This window comes from Pelobates fuscus, chromosome 3 (assembly GCF_036172605.1).
Source record: "Pelobates fuscus isolate aPelFus1 chromosome 3, aPelFus1.pri, whole genome shotgun sequence".
Classification (NCBI taxonomy): Eukaryota; Metazoa; Chordata; class Amphibia; order Anura; family Pelobatidae; genus Pelobates; species Pelobates fuscus.
Window position 1 is genome coordinate 349,654,678 of NC_086319.1, and position 19,598 is coordinate 349,674,275.

Consider the following 19,598-nt stretch of genomic DNA (forward strand, 5'->3'; position numbering starts at 1 on the left):
AATGCAGTCTTGATAAGACATAGATTATTTGACCTTGAACACTGTACCTGAGGGCACCTTTCCTTATCTGTCAAGTCAATGTTAAGATATGCTACCCAGCCAACAATGTTAAACATCCATGCATTCTATCGATTGCTTAGCTACATATTGCCAACGTGAGATAACGAATGTCAGCTTCTTATATATGGATAAATGATGTGATGAGCCATCTGCAAATTGATTCTACAAAAAACAAATGATAAAAAGGCAACACTCCAGACATGGATTTAACACCTCTGCTGCTTTCTAAAGAGGAAAGTATTGCTATACATTTGCGAAGAACATTGTGCTAAACACATGTAACGCAAACTAACAGTACAATGTGGCTGCTGCAGTTAGAGATGGACAACTGTGCATGTATGAGATATAATACAAGAAAATAAAAATAATTTTTTTTATTTTAAATAACAAGCACTTAATAGATATGGTAGTATTGCAACATTCGGGATGTACAATCCCAGTTCATTTTTACAACAGACTTTAAGACACAGGCCACTTGATATGAGTTCTGTTCAAAGTTTGTCTTTAGGTATTGCTAGTAATGCAAGACTCAAAGATCTCTTTACGTACGCACAGACAGATCTTCCATTGATACAAGAGAATCTGTCAGAATTACCGTATCACTGATTGATCCATCTAAGATGATCCTACACTGCTGGTAAATCCCAGTGATAAACTTTGAGCATTATATTTTAAAAAGATACACATAAAATCAAAAGAACAAAAGAAATCAAGAGCAACTGTGGGAACAAATAATCACCCCTTTAAGTACCATAGCTCACTCTTTTATATCGGTCTTTACTCCAAACACTGAAAAGTGAAAGGTTAAATAAAACTTTTTTTTAAAGAAAAAGAAAAAGAAGGAACCAAACAAACAACAAAAACAGTGCCACTTAGCATTTTCTATTTTGGGCTGAAAGGATTCTTTGCCAACATTATCAGAAACGTATTAGCCATGTCCCCTGCATGGTCGTGTGAAGGCAACATCATGCTCCCATTTAGTCTGTTGTTGTTATAAATGATAGTCCGTAATCTCACAGAAGTTCACAGCAAATCGCTATAAAGTCCGGATTGCAACTGGGTATAGCAAAGACATGTGTTCTGCTCCTTTTATTGGTAATTTGCGGCTGGAGTAGTAGTTTATGATTTCCGGTACGGTATCAAAGGGTGGGCTATTTTGCCCAAGTACATATTTATTTTCTTTGGTACGGGAAAGTTTCATGTGCATGAATCCTTGACTGCTCCTATTGGAGATAAAAGAAGAAAAAAATGTGAATATCAATAAACAAAAACAAGGGCGTTAATTAAAATGCACCCAGGTAACAACTTTTCCAGATTGATTAAAAAATTTAGTTACAAAAAACTTGCCATATCAAGTCTGCCATCCAATGAGGGCATATATAAATGTATTGTTAACATACTGCAACGACACACTGTAAAATAAATGGTTTATTGCAGTAACTGCAACATTATACTAAACAGTAAGTGCATTAACATTTCATCTTTTCATATAATATTGCAAGGACATTTAAAAAAATAAAAACTATAAAAGTCACTGAAGTCTCTTAAAAACTACATATAACAGTGCAATTGGTAATTCCAACAAAGCACACGTGGAAAAATTTTAGTATGTAACAATAGTTTGTAGAATATAATACAACCCATGGGTTTTAATAACCTTGCTGAGCATCTTATAGTCTGTATTAAATGATACTGCTCTATACCAAAGGTGTGCAAACATGGAATGTCACTTCTTATCATTCAGTGGGTTCACTCCAAGTGGAAAACATTTAAAATATTAACTACAATAAATTGCTAGCACATATAGTTCTGTAATTTGACAATATTATTACCGATATGGTAAAAGGAAACAAAGTTGGACTTTACTTGCAAGAAAAGGTATTGAATAGGCAGCCACACAAAACACTTTCTAAGCATTTGACAGTGGGATGTGATGTGAATGTGCTATGTGTTGGTGGGTGTACAGACATGGGAGATGAAGTGAGGGTATGTGATATGATAGTTGGTTACATAAGAACAGGCAGGTCTATATGACTGGGTGGGTCAATGCATGCAAGTGGGCGGTGAGTTGGGGATGACCTCCAGTGCAGGATGGGGGAACGTGCATTGGCGGTGTAGCTGCAGGACCATGTAAGGACTAATGCCAAACACTTTGAGGGCAGGATCTTAGGCAAGCAGTCCTACTGGACTAGTTGAAGGTGAGGATGATTGCACTCCTGACATGACTGCAATAGGGGCCAGCATATACCACATTAAGGTTTCAGGTCATGTAATGCAAAAAATCATGAGGGATGAGAGTTGGAGAAATTGTCAAAAGGAAGAGATTTTTTAGCCTTAATTGGCCAATTAGCAGCAGGCCATTTCAATGATGTTATGTACTAATTAGGAAAGGACAGCGCTGGCTAGAAATGGAACAAGTCCATCCACCAGAGATGTAGTGGTTGATAGATACTGTGGGGCTTAACCCCTAAATAAATAGAGAAAAAAATGGACTAATAGGTGGCAGATGTAGAAACAAACTGCCTACCCAAAAAGGCATAGTATCTAAATATAAAAAGCTCCTCTGTGGGTGTCTAATATAGAACTAGTGCACAGAGAGCTTAAAAAACAAAAAAAAACTCTTTAATGAACCCTCATAAGGGAGAAACTCAAAACAAAACAAACATAAATAAATAAAATAGGATTTGATCGATGGTTGTAACAGATCTAAGATAGTGAATCACTGCAATGGATACAAGGTTAAATGCAGAATTGCTAAATATTGTTTCAATAACAGTGATCAGACAAATTAGATACAGTAGTAATAGGGTACTGAGTAGTCCTTAGATACACAATCTCTAAATAGAAGGACAAATACCCCAAATACAGAGAGAGTAGAAAAAAAGCCTGGAGAACTATACAGTAAACCAAACGATGCAGTAGTAAAATCAATGCACCTAATCAAACCTATGATTCTATAGGAGATTTGGGGGGAAGGAGTCCCTAGTATAGTAATAATCATAGGCTAATATCTAATCCTCTATGTAGTAAAAACGCCAGAAGAAATCCTAAATAAAATTATCCACAGAAGATAAACGCTCAACGCGCGTTTCGGCGAAACAGGTCGCCTTTCTCAAGAGCAGTTTGCACCGTGGATGGGCGCCTCTTTTTAAATGTGCTGAAGCTCCGCCCCTAGCCGTGACGTAGGTAAGTATCGGCGAATCATCAGGCTCCATGAGATTAGTGGGCGGGGGAGCAAATACAGCTCCGTAAATGTTAAGGGAATTTAACCCTCACACGCCCGGGATTTAGCGGAAAATTTCACTCGCATGTAGACTGAATGAGGCTGTGACCAAACGAAAATAGGTCGCACACATAGAAAAATCGGCTGAAGGTCTAGCGAGACATATCTCGCACATATAAACTGGATGTGTTGGAGCTGTGACCAAGAGAAAATCGGTCACACATATATTGGTATCGGCACATGAATACCCAAATAAAATACAAAATAAATAGTAGATTCAAAATGAATATTAGCATGTCTTGATCAGTATCATATAGTGAAGCACATACTGTTAACCAACATCACAGATTGCCGAATTGCAGCCAGATAAGGGTAAAATTAACCCTAAACATGCCAGTCTATGATCTGAATAGTGTATTGAGCACATCTTAAAGAGGCAGCATATAATGTAGAGAAATAAAAATGAGTATAAACGAATAGATGGAACATATATAAGTATGCCCCATCCTACTACTCCAAACAAGGAGGGAGAATAGTTATTAATTCTTAGAGAATTTTTGTAGAGAATTGTGATGACATAACCAGAAAATGGAGGAGTACTCCATTAAACATATCAAGGCATAAAGATAATAATGAGGTGACAATAGGCAATAAATAATGTTGCCATATTATGAGGACTATAAAGGTAAATATAGATATTTAGAATAGACTTGCTACGTGATAGAGAACAAGCAACAAACAAGGAAGGCTACTGGTGGAAAATTGCTGATAAACATAATAGGAGAATATTAAATAAAGGGAGCACTAATTATGTTCTTTTACTTTAAATTTACTTTAAATGTAGTAACAATTGTATACTACATTATAAAAAAAAACAGAAACATTATTTACAAGAATATTAACCCCTTAAGGACCAAACTTCTGCTATGTTTACACTAGAGTTAATCCAGCCTCTAGTGGCTGTCTCATTGACAGCCGCTAGAGGCGCTTCCGCGCTTCTCACTGTGAAAATCACAGTGAGAAGACGCTGACCTCCATAGGAAAGCATTGAGAAATGCTTTCCTATGGACTGGTTGAATGCGCGCGCGGCTCTTGCCATGCATGCGCATTCAGCGCTGACATCAGGCAGGAGAGTTCCTCAGCGCCGAGGGAGCCTGGCGCTGGAGAAAGGCAAGAGTTTAACCCCTTCAGCCCGGCGGGACCTAAAGACCCTATAGTGCCAGGAAAACTAGTGTTTTCCTGGCACTATAGTGGTCCTTTAAGGCACATGGCAGGCGAATATTGCAGAAAGGTGGTTATTTTCATCACAATGCATCCGAGCAACCAACCCCTCCCAGTACTTCACCATATTCAGCTCTAGGGTGGAAGGCAAGTCAGCAGTAGCTTTGCTGTTCATGAAAGGTACCAGGACAAAAAGACAGTGCTGGCTGTACTGAGTGGGGCCACAGAGTACACCAGTTAGCACAGCTACCGGGCGATATATACGGTAGTGATATGTGATGCTACATCCTAGCTTCACTGCTATCCTGGAAGGGTTTTGTTAACATTTTATAGTGCAATGGAGGGAAATGGTCACCACGGCATAAAGTAGAAGAACAGACCATGATATAGAGGGGAATGCTTTAGACATGAAAGGAAAGGAGGGAGGGGGTACCACTACCCTTATTCTTCCTCATGTCACTGGCATTGTGGAGTAAGGGAACCAATGACATAAGCAAATGGTAGATAGGGGGTGAAAATACACTCTGGTATTCGCACACAATAGACTCTCTGCTCTTATTCCCCTACATACTCTCAGACACAAAGACTTCATCCACGACAATTTAAATAGGAGGAAAAAATGTTCCATATATATTGTTTAGCCACAACATTAAAACCACCTCCCTTACACAGTGTTGACACCTCTCCCCACCCCCCCCCCCCCCTCATGCTGCCAAAACTGCTCTCTGAACATCGAGGCATGGACTCCACAAGACCTCTGAATGTGTCCTGTGGTATCTGGCACCAAGACATTAGCAAGATGCGAGGTGGGGCCTTCATGGATCTGATTTGATTTTCCAACACATCCTACATATGCTCAATTGGAATGAGATCTGGGATATTTGGAGACCAAGGCAACTCAAGAGGTTATGGACAGCTGTTTCATTGTTAATGTAACACCAACCCTCGATAGCAAGCCATGAACCAACGTCATGCTGATGAGAGCATTAACAATGAAATGGCTGTCCCTAAGAAAATCCATGTATAAAGTGGAATAAATGAGGCAAAACGGTGGTTATTTGTTAAACTCATTTGCATATGCCCATCCAGAATCCCTTGCAGTAGTTTCAGCAGTGCAAATGGGAGTGAAATTTCTGCAGGAAAAGCACATTTTATGACTTGACTGGTGTGTGCAAATCTATGTTTAACAATGTATAATAAAAAAATAAATAAAAAAAAGTACATACCTATATATATCCAAAAAGATTATGGTTGGGAAAAGAAATTGTGATTGAAAATCCCTTCCACCTGAAGTCTTTGGATAGTTAATACAATGTTAAACAAAAATCTGCACACCAGTCAAGACATAAGACTTGCTTTTCCCACAGAAATCACAAATTTGCAGTGATGTTACTACCACAACGGATTCTGGGTGGGTATATTCACATATTTTACAAAGAATCACATTTATGCCTCATTCTATTTCAAACATGGATTTCTTTGAGTCTGTGTATGTATATACACACACACACACACACTTTAAGCAGCAGTAGGGTTTTCAGGAATATATTTCTATTACAACGGTAATTAAATGCATATGGATATCAAGACACAAACTTATATGAGCAGTCATTCCCTGGTTAATAGACATACATACTAGGTAATGCTTATGCAGACACACATTAAGTGATCCAAGGTATACCTTGCCAGCTCCACTGTCATTTCTCATTAAGCTCTGTGAGGTTATCAGGAGAGCACTGTACTGGCTTTCAATCTATCTGCCAAATTAATGGCTCTCAAGGGAGCTGCCGGGAAGTGCTAGAGAGGGCATGTAGAGATTGAGTTAATGCCACAGAAGTGTAAGAGGAGAGTGACAGTATTATAATTTAAGTAACCCATTCATGGTTCAATACAAAAGTACATAAGCAGTAGAACTACACGTGGCAAATAATATGAACTTCCATAAGGCTCCAAATGAAAACGCAGATAAAAAAAAAATGAAACGTGATGTAAGGACAAATAAAATGAATGTATATAATATGCTACTGTTACTCAACTGTCCTATACAAGTTAAAGGAACACTATAGTGTTCAGAACACAAATGTGTATTCCTAATGCTAAAAGACATTTCGTTTACGGCCCCCCTTCCCACATTTGTGTGTGAAAAGAGTCATTTACTTACCTTTTTTCCCATGCTTATCCCGTGGTTGACATCATTGAGATCGATTATCTCCAACAGTCCAATGCTTTCCTATAAAAAAAGCATTGGAAGCTAGAGCCATGCATGGCAAAATGCTGCGCCAATCAGATGGTCAGAATAGTAGACTTTTACTCTGCTATTTACATGGAAGCACATCTAGTGGCTCTCAGTAGTGATGTCGTGAACATAAAATTTTCGGTTCGCGAACGACGAACGCGAACTTCCGCAAATGTTCGCGAATGGGCGAACCGCCATAGACTTCAATAGGCAGGCGAAATTTACTTACTGTCCTCCCCCCGGACCCACCCCTGAGCAGTGGGTGGGGGCCCTAGATAATAATTGACCTACCGTCCTCCCCCCCAGCCCCCACCCCAGAGCGGTGTGTGGGGGCCCTAATAAACCAATAAGGGGGGGGACCTACTGACCCCCCAGCCCCCACCCCTGAGCAGTGGGTGGGGGTCCTAAATAAAGAGAGGGAGGACACCTACTGTCCTTCCCCTGGCTTCCACCCCTTTTAGGGCCCCCACCCACCGCTCAGGGGTGGGGGCCAGGGGGAAGGACGGTAGGTCCCCCCCACTATTATCTAGGTCCCCCACCCACCGCTCAGGGGTGGGGGCCAGGGGGGGGGGGGAGGACGGTAGGTCCCCCCCACCATTATCTAGGGCCCCCACCCACTGCTCAGGGGTGGGGGCTGGGGGAAGGACAGTAGGTCCCCCCTCTCTTTATTTAGGGCCCCCACCCACCGCTCAGCGGTGGGGGCCGGGGGGGACAGTAGGTCCCCTCCCATATTGTTTTTTTAGGGCCCCCACCCACCGCTCAGGGGTGGGGGCCAGGGGGGAGGACATTAGGTCCACAAACACAGGTTACTGGCTATGGGGGGGATAATGTATAATAAACACTGGTTACTGGCTATGAAGGATAATGTATAATAAACACACAAAAAAAAATAATAAAAAAAAAATGAAGGCAGCTTCAGAATTAATCAAAATTGTATGCCGTCTAGGAGGTGGGAGGGTCTGGGAGGGAGGGTCTGCTGCTGATTGGCTGGAATGTGTCTGCTGCTGATTGGCTGGAATGTGTCTGCTGACTGTGAGGTACAGGGTCAAAGTTTACTCAATGATGACGAATATGGGGCAGACCGAACAATCGCAAATGTTTGCCGTCCGTGAACATGCTATGTTCGCCAGGAACTATTCACCAGCGAACGTTCGGGACATCACTAGCTCTCAGTAGTGCCTATAGTGTCACTTTAATTAGAATCATACCTAAAGTTTGCACAACATACATTTTAGATTATAAATAAAATTTTTGAAGCAGATGTTTATTGGATACGCTCAGCTTATTTTGAATTGTGAGCTACTTTTTTTGATTGGGGAGCTACTGATTAGCTAGAGTATCAGCTGACCACTCTTGCCAATCAGAGGTGTTTCTGCCTGGCGGCACTCCGTAATTCCTGTAACTCCGTTTCAGAACACAGATGCTGTCTGGGGGAAATGGATATTGAAGCTGGATGCAACATTGGAGGTTTAACCATTTGAGAATAGCTTAACCCTTTAAGAGAGGGCCAGGGTTGTTATGCTGCCTAAACTGTCCCTTTAACCCCTTAAGGACACAACTTTTGGAATAAAAGGGAATCATGACTGAATATTTCCGTCGTGTGTCCTTAAGTGGTTAAAACATGAAGCTTTGAATGAGACAATTGCCTCACTCTGTTGACAAAAGGTAAATAGGTTGTTTTTTTCCCCCATATTTACCTGCTTCTTCTTCTCATGCTTTTCACAAACACTCCAGGGAGGACTGATCCAACCAATCAGTGTCCTATCCCAAGGAATGCTGGAAAAGTTCATTGGGCATGCCTGACAGATTAGCACATGTGCGGTTGGAGGATTTCTTCCCCTTGCAACATCCTAAAAGAGTGAAAAGAGAGACTCTAATAGTGTAATTCATGCAGAGCAGGCTCCAGTTTCTAGTTTATATTTCCTGCTGCTGCTCAATAGTGCCCTGTTTCTGGCATTCATGAACTAGTTTGAAATGTAGATGGGTGAGTAAAAGGGGGGGGGGGGGTGAGGAGGAGGCTTAATACGAAATGTCCAAATATTTATTACATACAATCAAAGTTGTTCTTGCTCAAGTTTGATTTGTATATTGTTTAAAAGTGTAAAAGGGTTTGCTTGCTTGTATATAAAAAAGTTGCCAAGTTACGCATGTAAATCCAACAAAAGCACTTGACAAACCAGTTAACCCAGTCTAAAAAAAAACATCCTAAAAATTGTCTAACTTAAAGGACCACTCTAGTGCCAGGAAAACATACTCGTTTTCCTGGCACTAGAGTGCCCTGAGGGTGCCCCCACCCTCAGGGACCCACTCCCGCCGGGCTCTGGGGGGAGGAAGGGGTTAAACTTACCTCTTTCTCCAGCGCCGGGCGGGGAGCTCTACTCCTCCTCTCCTTCTTCCTTGCGACGTCATCGGCTGAATGCGCATGCGCGGCAGGAGCCGCGCTCGCATTCAGCCGGTCGCATAGGAAAGCATTTACAATAGCCTCCCACCCTCTTCCAGTCAAATGTGGTGTTCCCCAAGGCTCCATACTCTGCCCCCTGCTATTCACATTATTTATAAATGATCTGCCTAATGTCTGCAAATCCTCAACTGTACACATGTATGCAGACGACACCGTAATCTACGCTAGTTAACCCAATCTACCACAGCTTGAGGCTGTGCTCCAAAACCAATTCACAGAGGTAGAAAAGTGGATAGCAGATAAATTCTTCCTAAACACTGACAAAACAGTTACAATGATCTTTGGAACTGTACCTAAATTATGTAAACTACAAAATCAACTATGTATCAGAACAAATAGCACACTGACAGCAGTCTGTTCTTTTAAATATCTAGGCATATTGCTAGACCCCAATCTATTCTTTGGCCTTCACATTGAAAAAATCTCTTCAAATATTTACCCCAAACTAGGTGCCCTGTACAAAAACAAATCCTGCCTAAGCACTGTAGCAAGGAAACAGATAGTGTAACAAATGCTAATGCCGGTCATTGGTTATGGGGATGTCGTTTATGCATCTGCATCACAAACCCACCTTAATAAACTTAATACGTTATATAATTCATTCTTCCCCTTTGTACTAGAATGCAATTACTTTACCCACCATTGTGACATGTTAAAAGAGCTAAACTGGCTATTGCTGGAATCCTGTCGCACTCTTCATCTTTACAGCCGTGTGCATAAGAGCATTTCTGGGAAGCTCCCACCCTACCCGAGTAGAATGCCCTCCCCAGCTGTTCTGACCTCCTATAACCTCCGATCTAGTACTAGCACGATATTTTGCATACCGCAATACAAAAAATGTGTCTCGATCCTAATTTTTCTACAGAGCATCGCAATTATGGTACAAACTCAGGGACACAGACAAATCTTCATTCAATCTAAAAGCTTTTAAGATATCAATGGTGATATACCTCAGCACAGAATGCACCTGTCATGGTTGAATATATTTATCACCGGTTATATGTTAAATTTATATATGCGTGTATGTATGTGTATGAATATTTATATTGTATTTTTTGTAATATTGTGTCCTATTGTAACAATGCAATGTTTTGTGGACCCAGGACATACTTGAAAACGAGAGAAACCTCCATGTATCCATCCTGGTAAAATATTTTATAAATAAATAAATTATATATATATATTATTATTTTTTATTAAAATCTAAGATTATTCAGTGTGGTGTGTGTATATTATACAACATATATTCATACAACATAAAAGAACCAGTGCACGCACTCATTCACTAAATGTAGTAATTAAAACAAAAACAAAAACAAAAAAAAACACCTAACCTAGCCAAAAATAATGGAGGTTTTGTTACAGTATATGATCCTACATTGCATAAGCCTGCCACAACATCAATGTACTCCATTCTTATTAGGCTCTACTCTAGCAACCTAATGCAATGTATTTTTGCCTATGTTTTGTATTTTTAAAAAATACGATTACATTCTGTGAGCATTGAAATTACGGTTAGTGAATGTATGAGTGCTCTAGATCTTGTAGGTTATATATATATATATATATATATATATATATATATATATATATATAGTATACAATGTTACCCAGCACGCACACTCAAAAATATGAAATGCCGGGTGCACAAAAAGCCATAGCCAAAAACTACTATAATATGTAATAAATGAGGGCTTGCACTCACGGTCTGTAGATAAGTAAAATACTTCTTGTTTATTTCAATTCGATTAAAACATAGTTGCTGCCATCAACGTTTCAGCCACTCCTGTGGCTTTCATCAGGATCAATTCAGCATACAATTGCTCTAGATCTTGTAGGTTTTATATATATATATATATATATATATATATATATATATATATATATATATATATATATATAGTTTTGTTGTATTCTAGCATGTTGTGGGAATTTGTAAAGAAAGCCATGGATGATAACTCTGTATACAAAAGAGTTATGACTAGAAGCTCATCTATATCTCATCTTATTGTATTGTCAACAGAAGACATTTATTCAACTTCAATGAAAGATTTATCTTGCTATACTACATCCGGTGTTTAATCATTTAAATATAAACTGAACCGAACTTGTATAGTAGCACTGGTGCCACTTCAAATCCATTTTTATCTCCACGTTTTTTGCTTTTGATGATTTATTTTCTTTGCTCCAGAGGATAGAAAAGAGTCACAGCCCCGAGCGCTCCTATCACAACTGGGACTACTACGGCTTTCACTTTCCTCAACCTTTCTAGTTCCTCATTCAGTCCTTGGTATTTATCCATCTTCTTATGCTCCTTCTTCCTGATGTTATAGTCACTGGGTATTGCCACCATGATGGTAGTCTTTCTTTATAAATATATATAGTGTTTATACACACACACACACACACACACACACACTTATATATATATATATATACATATATATATATATATATATATATATATATATATATATATATATACACACTTACAGCTGAAGTGTTAAGTGGAATGTAGCAGGCATCAAGTAAACAGTCAATAGTTCTTGAATTTCATGTGTCGGAAGAAGGAAAAGTGGGCAAGTAAAAATATCCAAGTGACATGGACAAGGGCCAAGTAGTGATGGCTAGATGACTGGGTCAAAACGTTTCCAAAATGGCAAGTCTTGTGGGATGTTCCCAGTATACAGTAGTTAGTATCTACTAAAACCTACTGGTTAGTTTGCTTGGAGAGGAACTTAGTTGTAGTGGAGTGGCAACCCCTTGCAGACATGACCTTGCCTGAGAGTGATACAAGAATGTGGGAGATCTATGAGGGCATGGGTGCCTTAATTTACAGAGAAAGTGTTGAAGCCAGAAAGTAACACACAGGAAGCGGTGTCACTCGATCTGATGGACAGGGCTGGCAGCAAAGGATCGAAGTCAAGAGTCAAGCTGATGGTCAGAAGCAAGGAAATCCACAAATAGGTAGCAGCATGCCAGAGCCAAAAGGTAAGAGACCAGAAGTGATGTCAGGGTCAAAGCCAAAGGTCAGAAGCCAAGAAGTATTACTGGGAATCAGGAACCATAAATCAGGGACCAGGAACAATAATTACGATGCTAGGAGACTGGGGCAAGCACCAGAACAAACAAGCACTGACCAAGTGCAGTACTTGGCTATTTATAGGAAGAGGAGGTGATGTGACTGACCCCACCGCCCTGCAGGCAGAGTCCCCAATGACTATACGTTGTGGGTGGGACTGGTCACCATCTTGGCTACTCTTCAATAACTCCCCCCTCTGTCTCTCTAATCCCTCCACCCCTGGTCCTCTCCAATCCTGCCTGAAAGACGCTTGGCTGCCACCATCTTGCTGTGGTGTCTAAGCGGAGGTCAGCAGATGTCTAAGCAAGGTAGGAAGGTGCAGGTGCTCGAGCCCTCTGTGAGTTGCCTCCAGGACACCGTGTCATGACACAGGTATCGGCTGTGGCAAAAAATGGTGCAAGGAATGAGTGTGGTCGTTCGTCTGAGTTGCTGGGAAAGAGAACGTAGCAGAGTTCCATAGAGGTGGTTCGTGCGAGTGCATTGCCGAAAAACAGTTCCAGGCACTCGATGACCAAGTCCCGCAGGCAGCGTTCGGGAGACAAGATGGCCACCACCCATTGTTCTCACCCCGTGTATTCGTATGCACGTAAGCCCTTTCCTTTGCATGCATTAGACTAAATCTTCTTTCTTCCAGGATAAATGCATGACCCTGTGTTCTATGTATAGTCTTGCTTATGACTAGATTTCCAGACAATGGTGTGTCTTGGCCCCAAATATATTTGTATAATGCCATCATATCCACTCTGAGGCAACATTTTTCTAAACTATAAAGATTTATATTTGTTAACCTTTCTTCATAACAAATGTTCCATTACTTGTATTAATTGTGCAGTTTTAATGCTGTCCAAATTTGATCAGGATTTTGCATGCATTGCATACTGGTGTGTGTATGTGGCACAAATGTCTTCCTTCCCTTAAAACCACATTAAAGAAACTATGAATGGGCTAGCAAAACCCCCAATGTGACTGCTAATAGCCTTTTGGACAGGTCTCTCTTAGAACTGTGGCTAAAATACTTATCACATAAACACCCGCTACAGGAAAAGCACATGGTGTAGCACTCCTCAAGATATAAATTTCCCCAATTGTGTGCTCACACGGCAGCGCTTTTGCAATTTTAAAGAAATGCTAGCTGATCTACCTGTTCCATTATGACGTTTTGCTAGATGTTAAAGAATGCCCGTTGACACCTTCTTGGAATATGTGTCATGAGTATTGTGTTATATAGATCTGCCAAATCGCTATTCGATAGTTTATAGGATTTTTTTAAAGAAAAAAAATCTTGCACCAGCATGAGAGACACTCAATAGATAATTTGTATACAGTGTATTGCAAAAAGGAACATTAACTGTATTTTTTTTTTGTTTTGCATTTATAATTATTCCAGTGTTATTTATTATTCGGTTTAGAACTAGATTAGCTAGAACAGCTGCTGAGCTACAAATCTGCTACACACGTGGTTCAATTCGCTAAAAAAATGTGAAATTCATCCTCAATTTACCATGCATGTGAATTTGTAAAGGCAGTCAGCTTGTGAAAAACATGATGTGACAAGAAGCATTAAAACATGCAGTACATTTACTATCAAATATCATTAATATTATTAGGACGAATCTGACATGTAGATATTTCTGTGCAAAACGAGATGATGACCATAATAACTGAGCAGAGAGAAACATTATAAAGGCTACAGAACATGACAATGAATATGATTTCAGAAATATATACATATAGGATAGATGTTAACTGAAGACAATTGTGAAAGAAACTTTCGTGTTGACACATAACTTCAACAGGAAGTTATACGTGATAAACTATATCCGCTTGGAATCCAGGAATTTCAGACACTCCAAGTTCAACGTTGCCTAAACACAGAGAGGAGATGACTGTTTCATGCCTTTTTCCTCCCTCCCAACAACAGTCCCGTGATTCAATCTGAAATGATCTTTAAAACAAATTAACTCTGGTCTAAGTGTTGCAAGTAGATTTGCACATTTTCAGTTTATATTACGATATTAGGTATGATTCACCATTTGTGTGTGTCAAAAACCTCCTGCTGAGATATCATTTAGTGCTGAGACATTTTCCATGGTTCTGTGATTCAGTAAATCCCCCCCCAGGTATCCGGTTCATTTTCTACTGCTGACATTTCATGTCCTCTGTGTTTAATGAGCTAGCAGAGATGAAACTTTTGGCATTTAGCTGACATTTCCTCTTAAAGCAAAGATAAAATACTATGCAGTTGTACGATGTATATGTGTTGTTTGCATTTGTGATAGATCTGTGCGAGCTTGTTTAGAAATGTTCTCAATCTAGCTATAGATAGTGTAATTAAGGCATACATCATAACAGTTGGAGATTTGGTAGGACAATGTGGAGCTCTTGACCCACTGACCAAGATTCGTGTTCTGGTGTTCTGCTTCCAAAGACATAAAAGACAAGTCACCAAATTGCACATTGCACCATTACTTGCTCTGGTGTTATGCAAAAACAATTCAGGGCATTGAGCCCATTAAAAAAAAAAAAAAAAAAAAACAGCATTTTGCTTTTGGATAACCCTTAGCTGGACTTGCTGGTGCAGATGGCAGTCTACCGTACGTTCATGTAAACCAGATGATGTGCTTCGTTTTAAGGCAGCCCAATCCAGAGTCACATAATCATCACACCACCGCTTTGCCCTGTTCCAGTTCATCACCTACATTCATGCTTCCGAATGTTGGGAGTATTGACCAGGTGTGGGCAAAACATAGATCCCCATCTAAGTTAGCCTGCCAAAGTATGATGGAAGTTGCAGTTTTACAAATGTTCGGGATCTATTTACATTTTTGCCACACCTGATATTGTGCCCACAATGATATTTCACTGCTACTTGTCGATTTAAAAAAATAATAATTATGTAGTCAAATTAACTATACAGTATATTAGCTAATTATAATATTACTGCATGTAAAGATGTATTATCAATGAGATGTAATGGTATATTAAGTTGGATCCAACAGGTACCATTAGCACCATAAACACCACAGCAGTGTAGGATTAAAAAAAAAGTATTCAGTTTTGCAAATTTTAAAATGGATTTAACATCATTTGGTTGGTCACATCAGATTTTAATTTTGAAGAAAACTAATTTTAAGAGCACATTTGGAAGGTATACGTATATTCTCAGTGTTTATTTACAGACATTATTTATAAAAGAGCAAATCTGGTTTGTTTTTGTTTTGTGTTATTTGAGAAAATGTATCATTTAACAGTTGCACTGTGACTGATGGAGAAAAGGTGATTAGTGGGACAATTTCTGAACTCAAACTATAGAAATCCCATCTTGTAAAAGTGGATCACTTAACCTTGCATAGACTGATTTCATAGGGTGCAGAATTCAAAAAAGTCTGTTACATTATTTCGCCACAAATGTACAAATACATTAATATAGCCACACCTCCTATAAAATACACTGTACAATTATTGGCGCAAATAAATAATTAGAAGCAATTTGTGCAAAATGTAAAGATCTTAAAAAATTACAGACCGAAAGTGAGGTCCTTTTACATAAATATTTTATATAAGAGCAAATCAATAATCTCACAAAGTTTATTCTTTTAAATTTTATGTCATCTCAAAAACATTTCAAAAGTACACCCCCCAATCCTTATTTCTCTCCCAGTTTTGCTTGTTCTTCTCTCACCTCTTGGCTAACACACAGCTTAATTCCATTAGATGGAATAGTCAATTCTTTAGAAGTCAGACAGTAAGCGCTAGTTCTAGCCTGTAGGAGTTGTATCTCTGACAAACATAAAGCAATGACATTGTGCTTGTGCAATACTGTGTCTACTGATTCCATCTGATGGGTTAAAGACCCTATTCCTTTTAATCTGATTCTCTACATTGTGCTAAACACATTATTTTTAAACAAGAGCGGTTGAAAATTCTAGCAGCTACAGGCAGAAAATGTGTTGCGGGTAAAAAAATGTAATTTGTGCAACTAAGGGTTAAACTGTAATTTAGCCAGTTAAAGCTTGATGGTTTTATATTTTTAAAGATAAATTAATTAAAATTTAAAAAGAAACCAAAAATCCAGTGCATTTGCAAATACATTTTAAGGATCTTATTTTGCAGTATATAAAACAGAAAATTATCACAAATAGTGAAAGCGCATCCCATTTCCTAGCTTAACACAGGAAAATAAATACCGTAGTAAAACAATGTATTTTATATAGGATATGTGTATAAGCAAGAGAAGTGGTAATACACTGATCATCCACAACATTAAAACCATCTGCTTAATATCGTCTATGTCCCCCATGTGCTGTCTAAACAGCTCTGATACTTTGAGGCATGGACTCAACAAAACCTCTAAACGTGTCCTGTGGTATCTGGCACCAAGATATTGACATCAGATCCTTTAAAGGACCACTATAGTGCCAGGAAAACAAACTTGTTTTCCTGGCACTATAGTGTTAATAGGTCCCCCTCCCCACCCCCCCCCACACACCCTCAGGGTCCCCCTCCCGCCGGGCTCTAGGGGGAGGAAGGGGTTAATCGCTTACCTTTTCGAGCTCCCTCAGCGCTGGGGACTTTCCTCCCTCTTGCGACAAATGCGCATGCGCGGCAAGAGCCTAGCGCATTCAATCAGTCCATAGGAAAGCATTTCTCAATGCTCTCCTATGGACGCAACAAAACCTCTAAACGTGTCCTGTGGTATCTGGCACCAAGATATTGGCATCAGATCCTTTAAAGCAGTGTTTCCCAACCCAGTCCTCAAGGCACACCTACCAGTCCAGTTTAGAAAAAAAGAAAAAACACCTTAGACAAAACTGGGTAATCCTTAAATCCTGGACTGGTAGGTGTGCCTTGAGGACTGGGTTGGTTAACACTGCTTTAAAGGACCACTATAGTGCCAGGAAAACAAATTTGTTTTCCTGGCACTATAGTGTTAATAGGTCCGCCCCCCCCCCCACCCTCAGGGTCAGGGTCCCCCTCCCGCCGGGCTCTAGGGGGAGGAAGGGGTTAAACGCTTACCTTTCTCCAGCGCCGAGCTCCCTCGGCGCTGGGGACTCTCCTCCCTCTTCCGACAAATGCGCATGCGCGGCAAGATCCGTGCACATTCAATCAGTCCATAGGAAAGCATTTCTCAATGCTCTCCTATGGACGCAAGCGTCTTCTCACTGTGAAAATCCCAGTGAGAAGCGCGGAAGCGCCTCTGGCGTCTGTCAGTGAGACAGCCACTAGAGGCTGGATTAACCCATATGTAAACATAGCAGTTTCACTGAAACTGCTATGTTTACAGCTGCAGAGTTAAAACTAGGGGGACCTGGCACCCAGACCACTTCATTGAGCTGAAGTGGTCTGGGTGCCTATAGCGGTTCTTTTAAGTTGCAAGGTGCGGCCTACAAGGATTGGATTTGTTTTTCCAGCACATCCCACAGATGCTCAATTGGATTGGAATCTGGGGAATTTGGAGGTCAAGGCAACACCATGAACTCTGTGTCATGTTCCTCATGAACAATTTTTGAAGAGTGTCAGGGTGCATTATGCTGCTGAAAGAGGCCACTGCTATCAGGAATCAACATTGCCATGAAGGGGTGTATGTGGTCTGCAACAATCTACAGCTAGGTGGTACATGTCATAGTAAAATCCACATAAATGCCAGGACCCAAGAGTTCCAGGCAGAACATTGCCCTGAGCATAACACTGCCTCCATAGGGCTGCCATCTTCCCATAGTGCATCCTACTGCAATCTCTTCCCCAGGTAAACAACACACACACACCTTAAATAAAAGAAAACATGATTCATCAGACCAAGCAACCTTCTTCCATTGCTTCATGATCCAGCTCTGACACTCATGTCCTCGTTAAAAGCACCTTTTGGAGGTGGACAGAGGGTCATCAGTCTGCGTATAATCCATCCATCCATCCATCCATAAAATCAGTGCTATTCGCTTTACCGGTCAGTGGTTTTAAAGCTGTGGCTGATCAGTGTTTAACCTACCTTAGTAAATCTGGAGCAGTCTACTCCAACAGCACTTTGTCCTCAATCATTTACAATATTAAGTACCGTAGATTTTTACTGATATTTCTGCAGGTTTAGCTGTTTATACCTTAACGGTTTAAGTCTTTCACCCTAAAGGTTTATTCACCGATGACAATATTTTACTTTCCCACTTTAGCACTTGAATCTTGTTTTATTCAAGTTGAACTTAAATGCACCCACACTGCACACAGAGTTTAGCAGATCCAATAAGAGCCAAATAGCTCCAAGCCATCCAAATGTGTTTTGAGCTTAGTCCCAGACAGCAGCAACATTTACCAATTTGCAGCAACTGTCAATGTATTGTGCTTTAAAATAAACATGATATAAAAGAATACCAGTTTGTCAAACACCGTATTCTCTATGTGAATGTTAGTGAATAGTGATGTTCCGAACAGTTCGCCGGGAACCATGTTCGGTCCGCCCCCTATTCGTCCTCATTGAGTAAACTTTGACCCTGTACTTCACAGTCAGCAGACACATTCCAGCCAATCAGCAGCAGACCCTCCCTCCCACCTCCATGACAAATAGGGGGCGGACCAAACATCGCGCGTGCCGGCGAACTGTTCGGGACATCACTATTAGTGAATTATTAGTCTGGGCTCGAAGACAGAGTAATCATTTCTGTTAGCATATTTATCAAAGTTGTATTAGCTTAACTTTCAGCTACTAGGTGACTTTTTGCTCAACTTCAAGGAACTTTGCAAGCACTGAAAACAGTTTGGCGCGTTCAGCTTAAACAGTAGTCAGGAGTACAAGTCATAACATTAAAGGAGTAGGCTGATCACCAGAACCACTACAGAAAGCTAACTTGCAGATTAATCTCATGTCAGCTGCAGTACTGCTGGTGTCATGGATCCCTTAGTGCTGTCCCACTGTTAACTGTCAAATCATTTATGAATGGTCTGACACTTATCAGAGTCCCCAGGGTGCCCACAATCTGGGCCCTCTTCAAAGATTTTACTAAAGCTAAATAGCTTATTTTTGCTTTGCTTTACTAAATACCAATTGTGACCAATCATTGGATGAGGAGTGTCAGATGACACTAAGAATATGAATTTCATCCATATACATATGGAATGGATGTCACTAATGTGTGTTAGACATATTCCACTTTAGCAATATATGTGAAGAGGAGGCAGACGCAAGGTACCCAGGTAAGTGTAAAACTATTCAAAGACAATGAACACCTGGCACTATGCACAATAAACAACAACACTAGCTAGACAGCAGGACTTGTTAGGTAGTTTTTATGGACATGACCAGGCCCAGACTGGCCATCGGGCATAC

General features: G+C 40.2%; 1 protein-coding gene across 5 annotated transcripts in view; it reads right to left on the reverse strand.

The window, feature by feature from the left end:
* Positions 1 to 422: 422 nt before the first annotated feature.
* The window catches only part of SHF (Src homology 2 domain containing F), a 232,226-nt gene continuing 213,050 nt past the window's right edge, over positions 423 to 19,598 (reverse strand). For 3 of the 5 annotated variants that reach the window (XM_063449162.1, XM_063449161.1, XM_063449159.1), the window contains one exon: positions 423 to 1,283. In XM_063449162.1, coding sequence (XP_063305232.1) covers positions 1,097 to 1,283 — 187 coding nt within the window. In that variant the 3' untranslated portion in view covers positions 423 to 1,096. The remainder of the gene's footprint in view (positions 1,284 to 19,598) is intronic. The other 2 variants (XM_063449163.1, XR_010090461.1) reach the window with 2 other exon arrangements.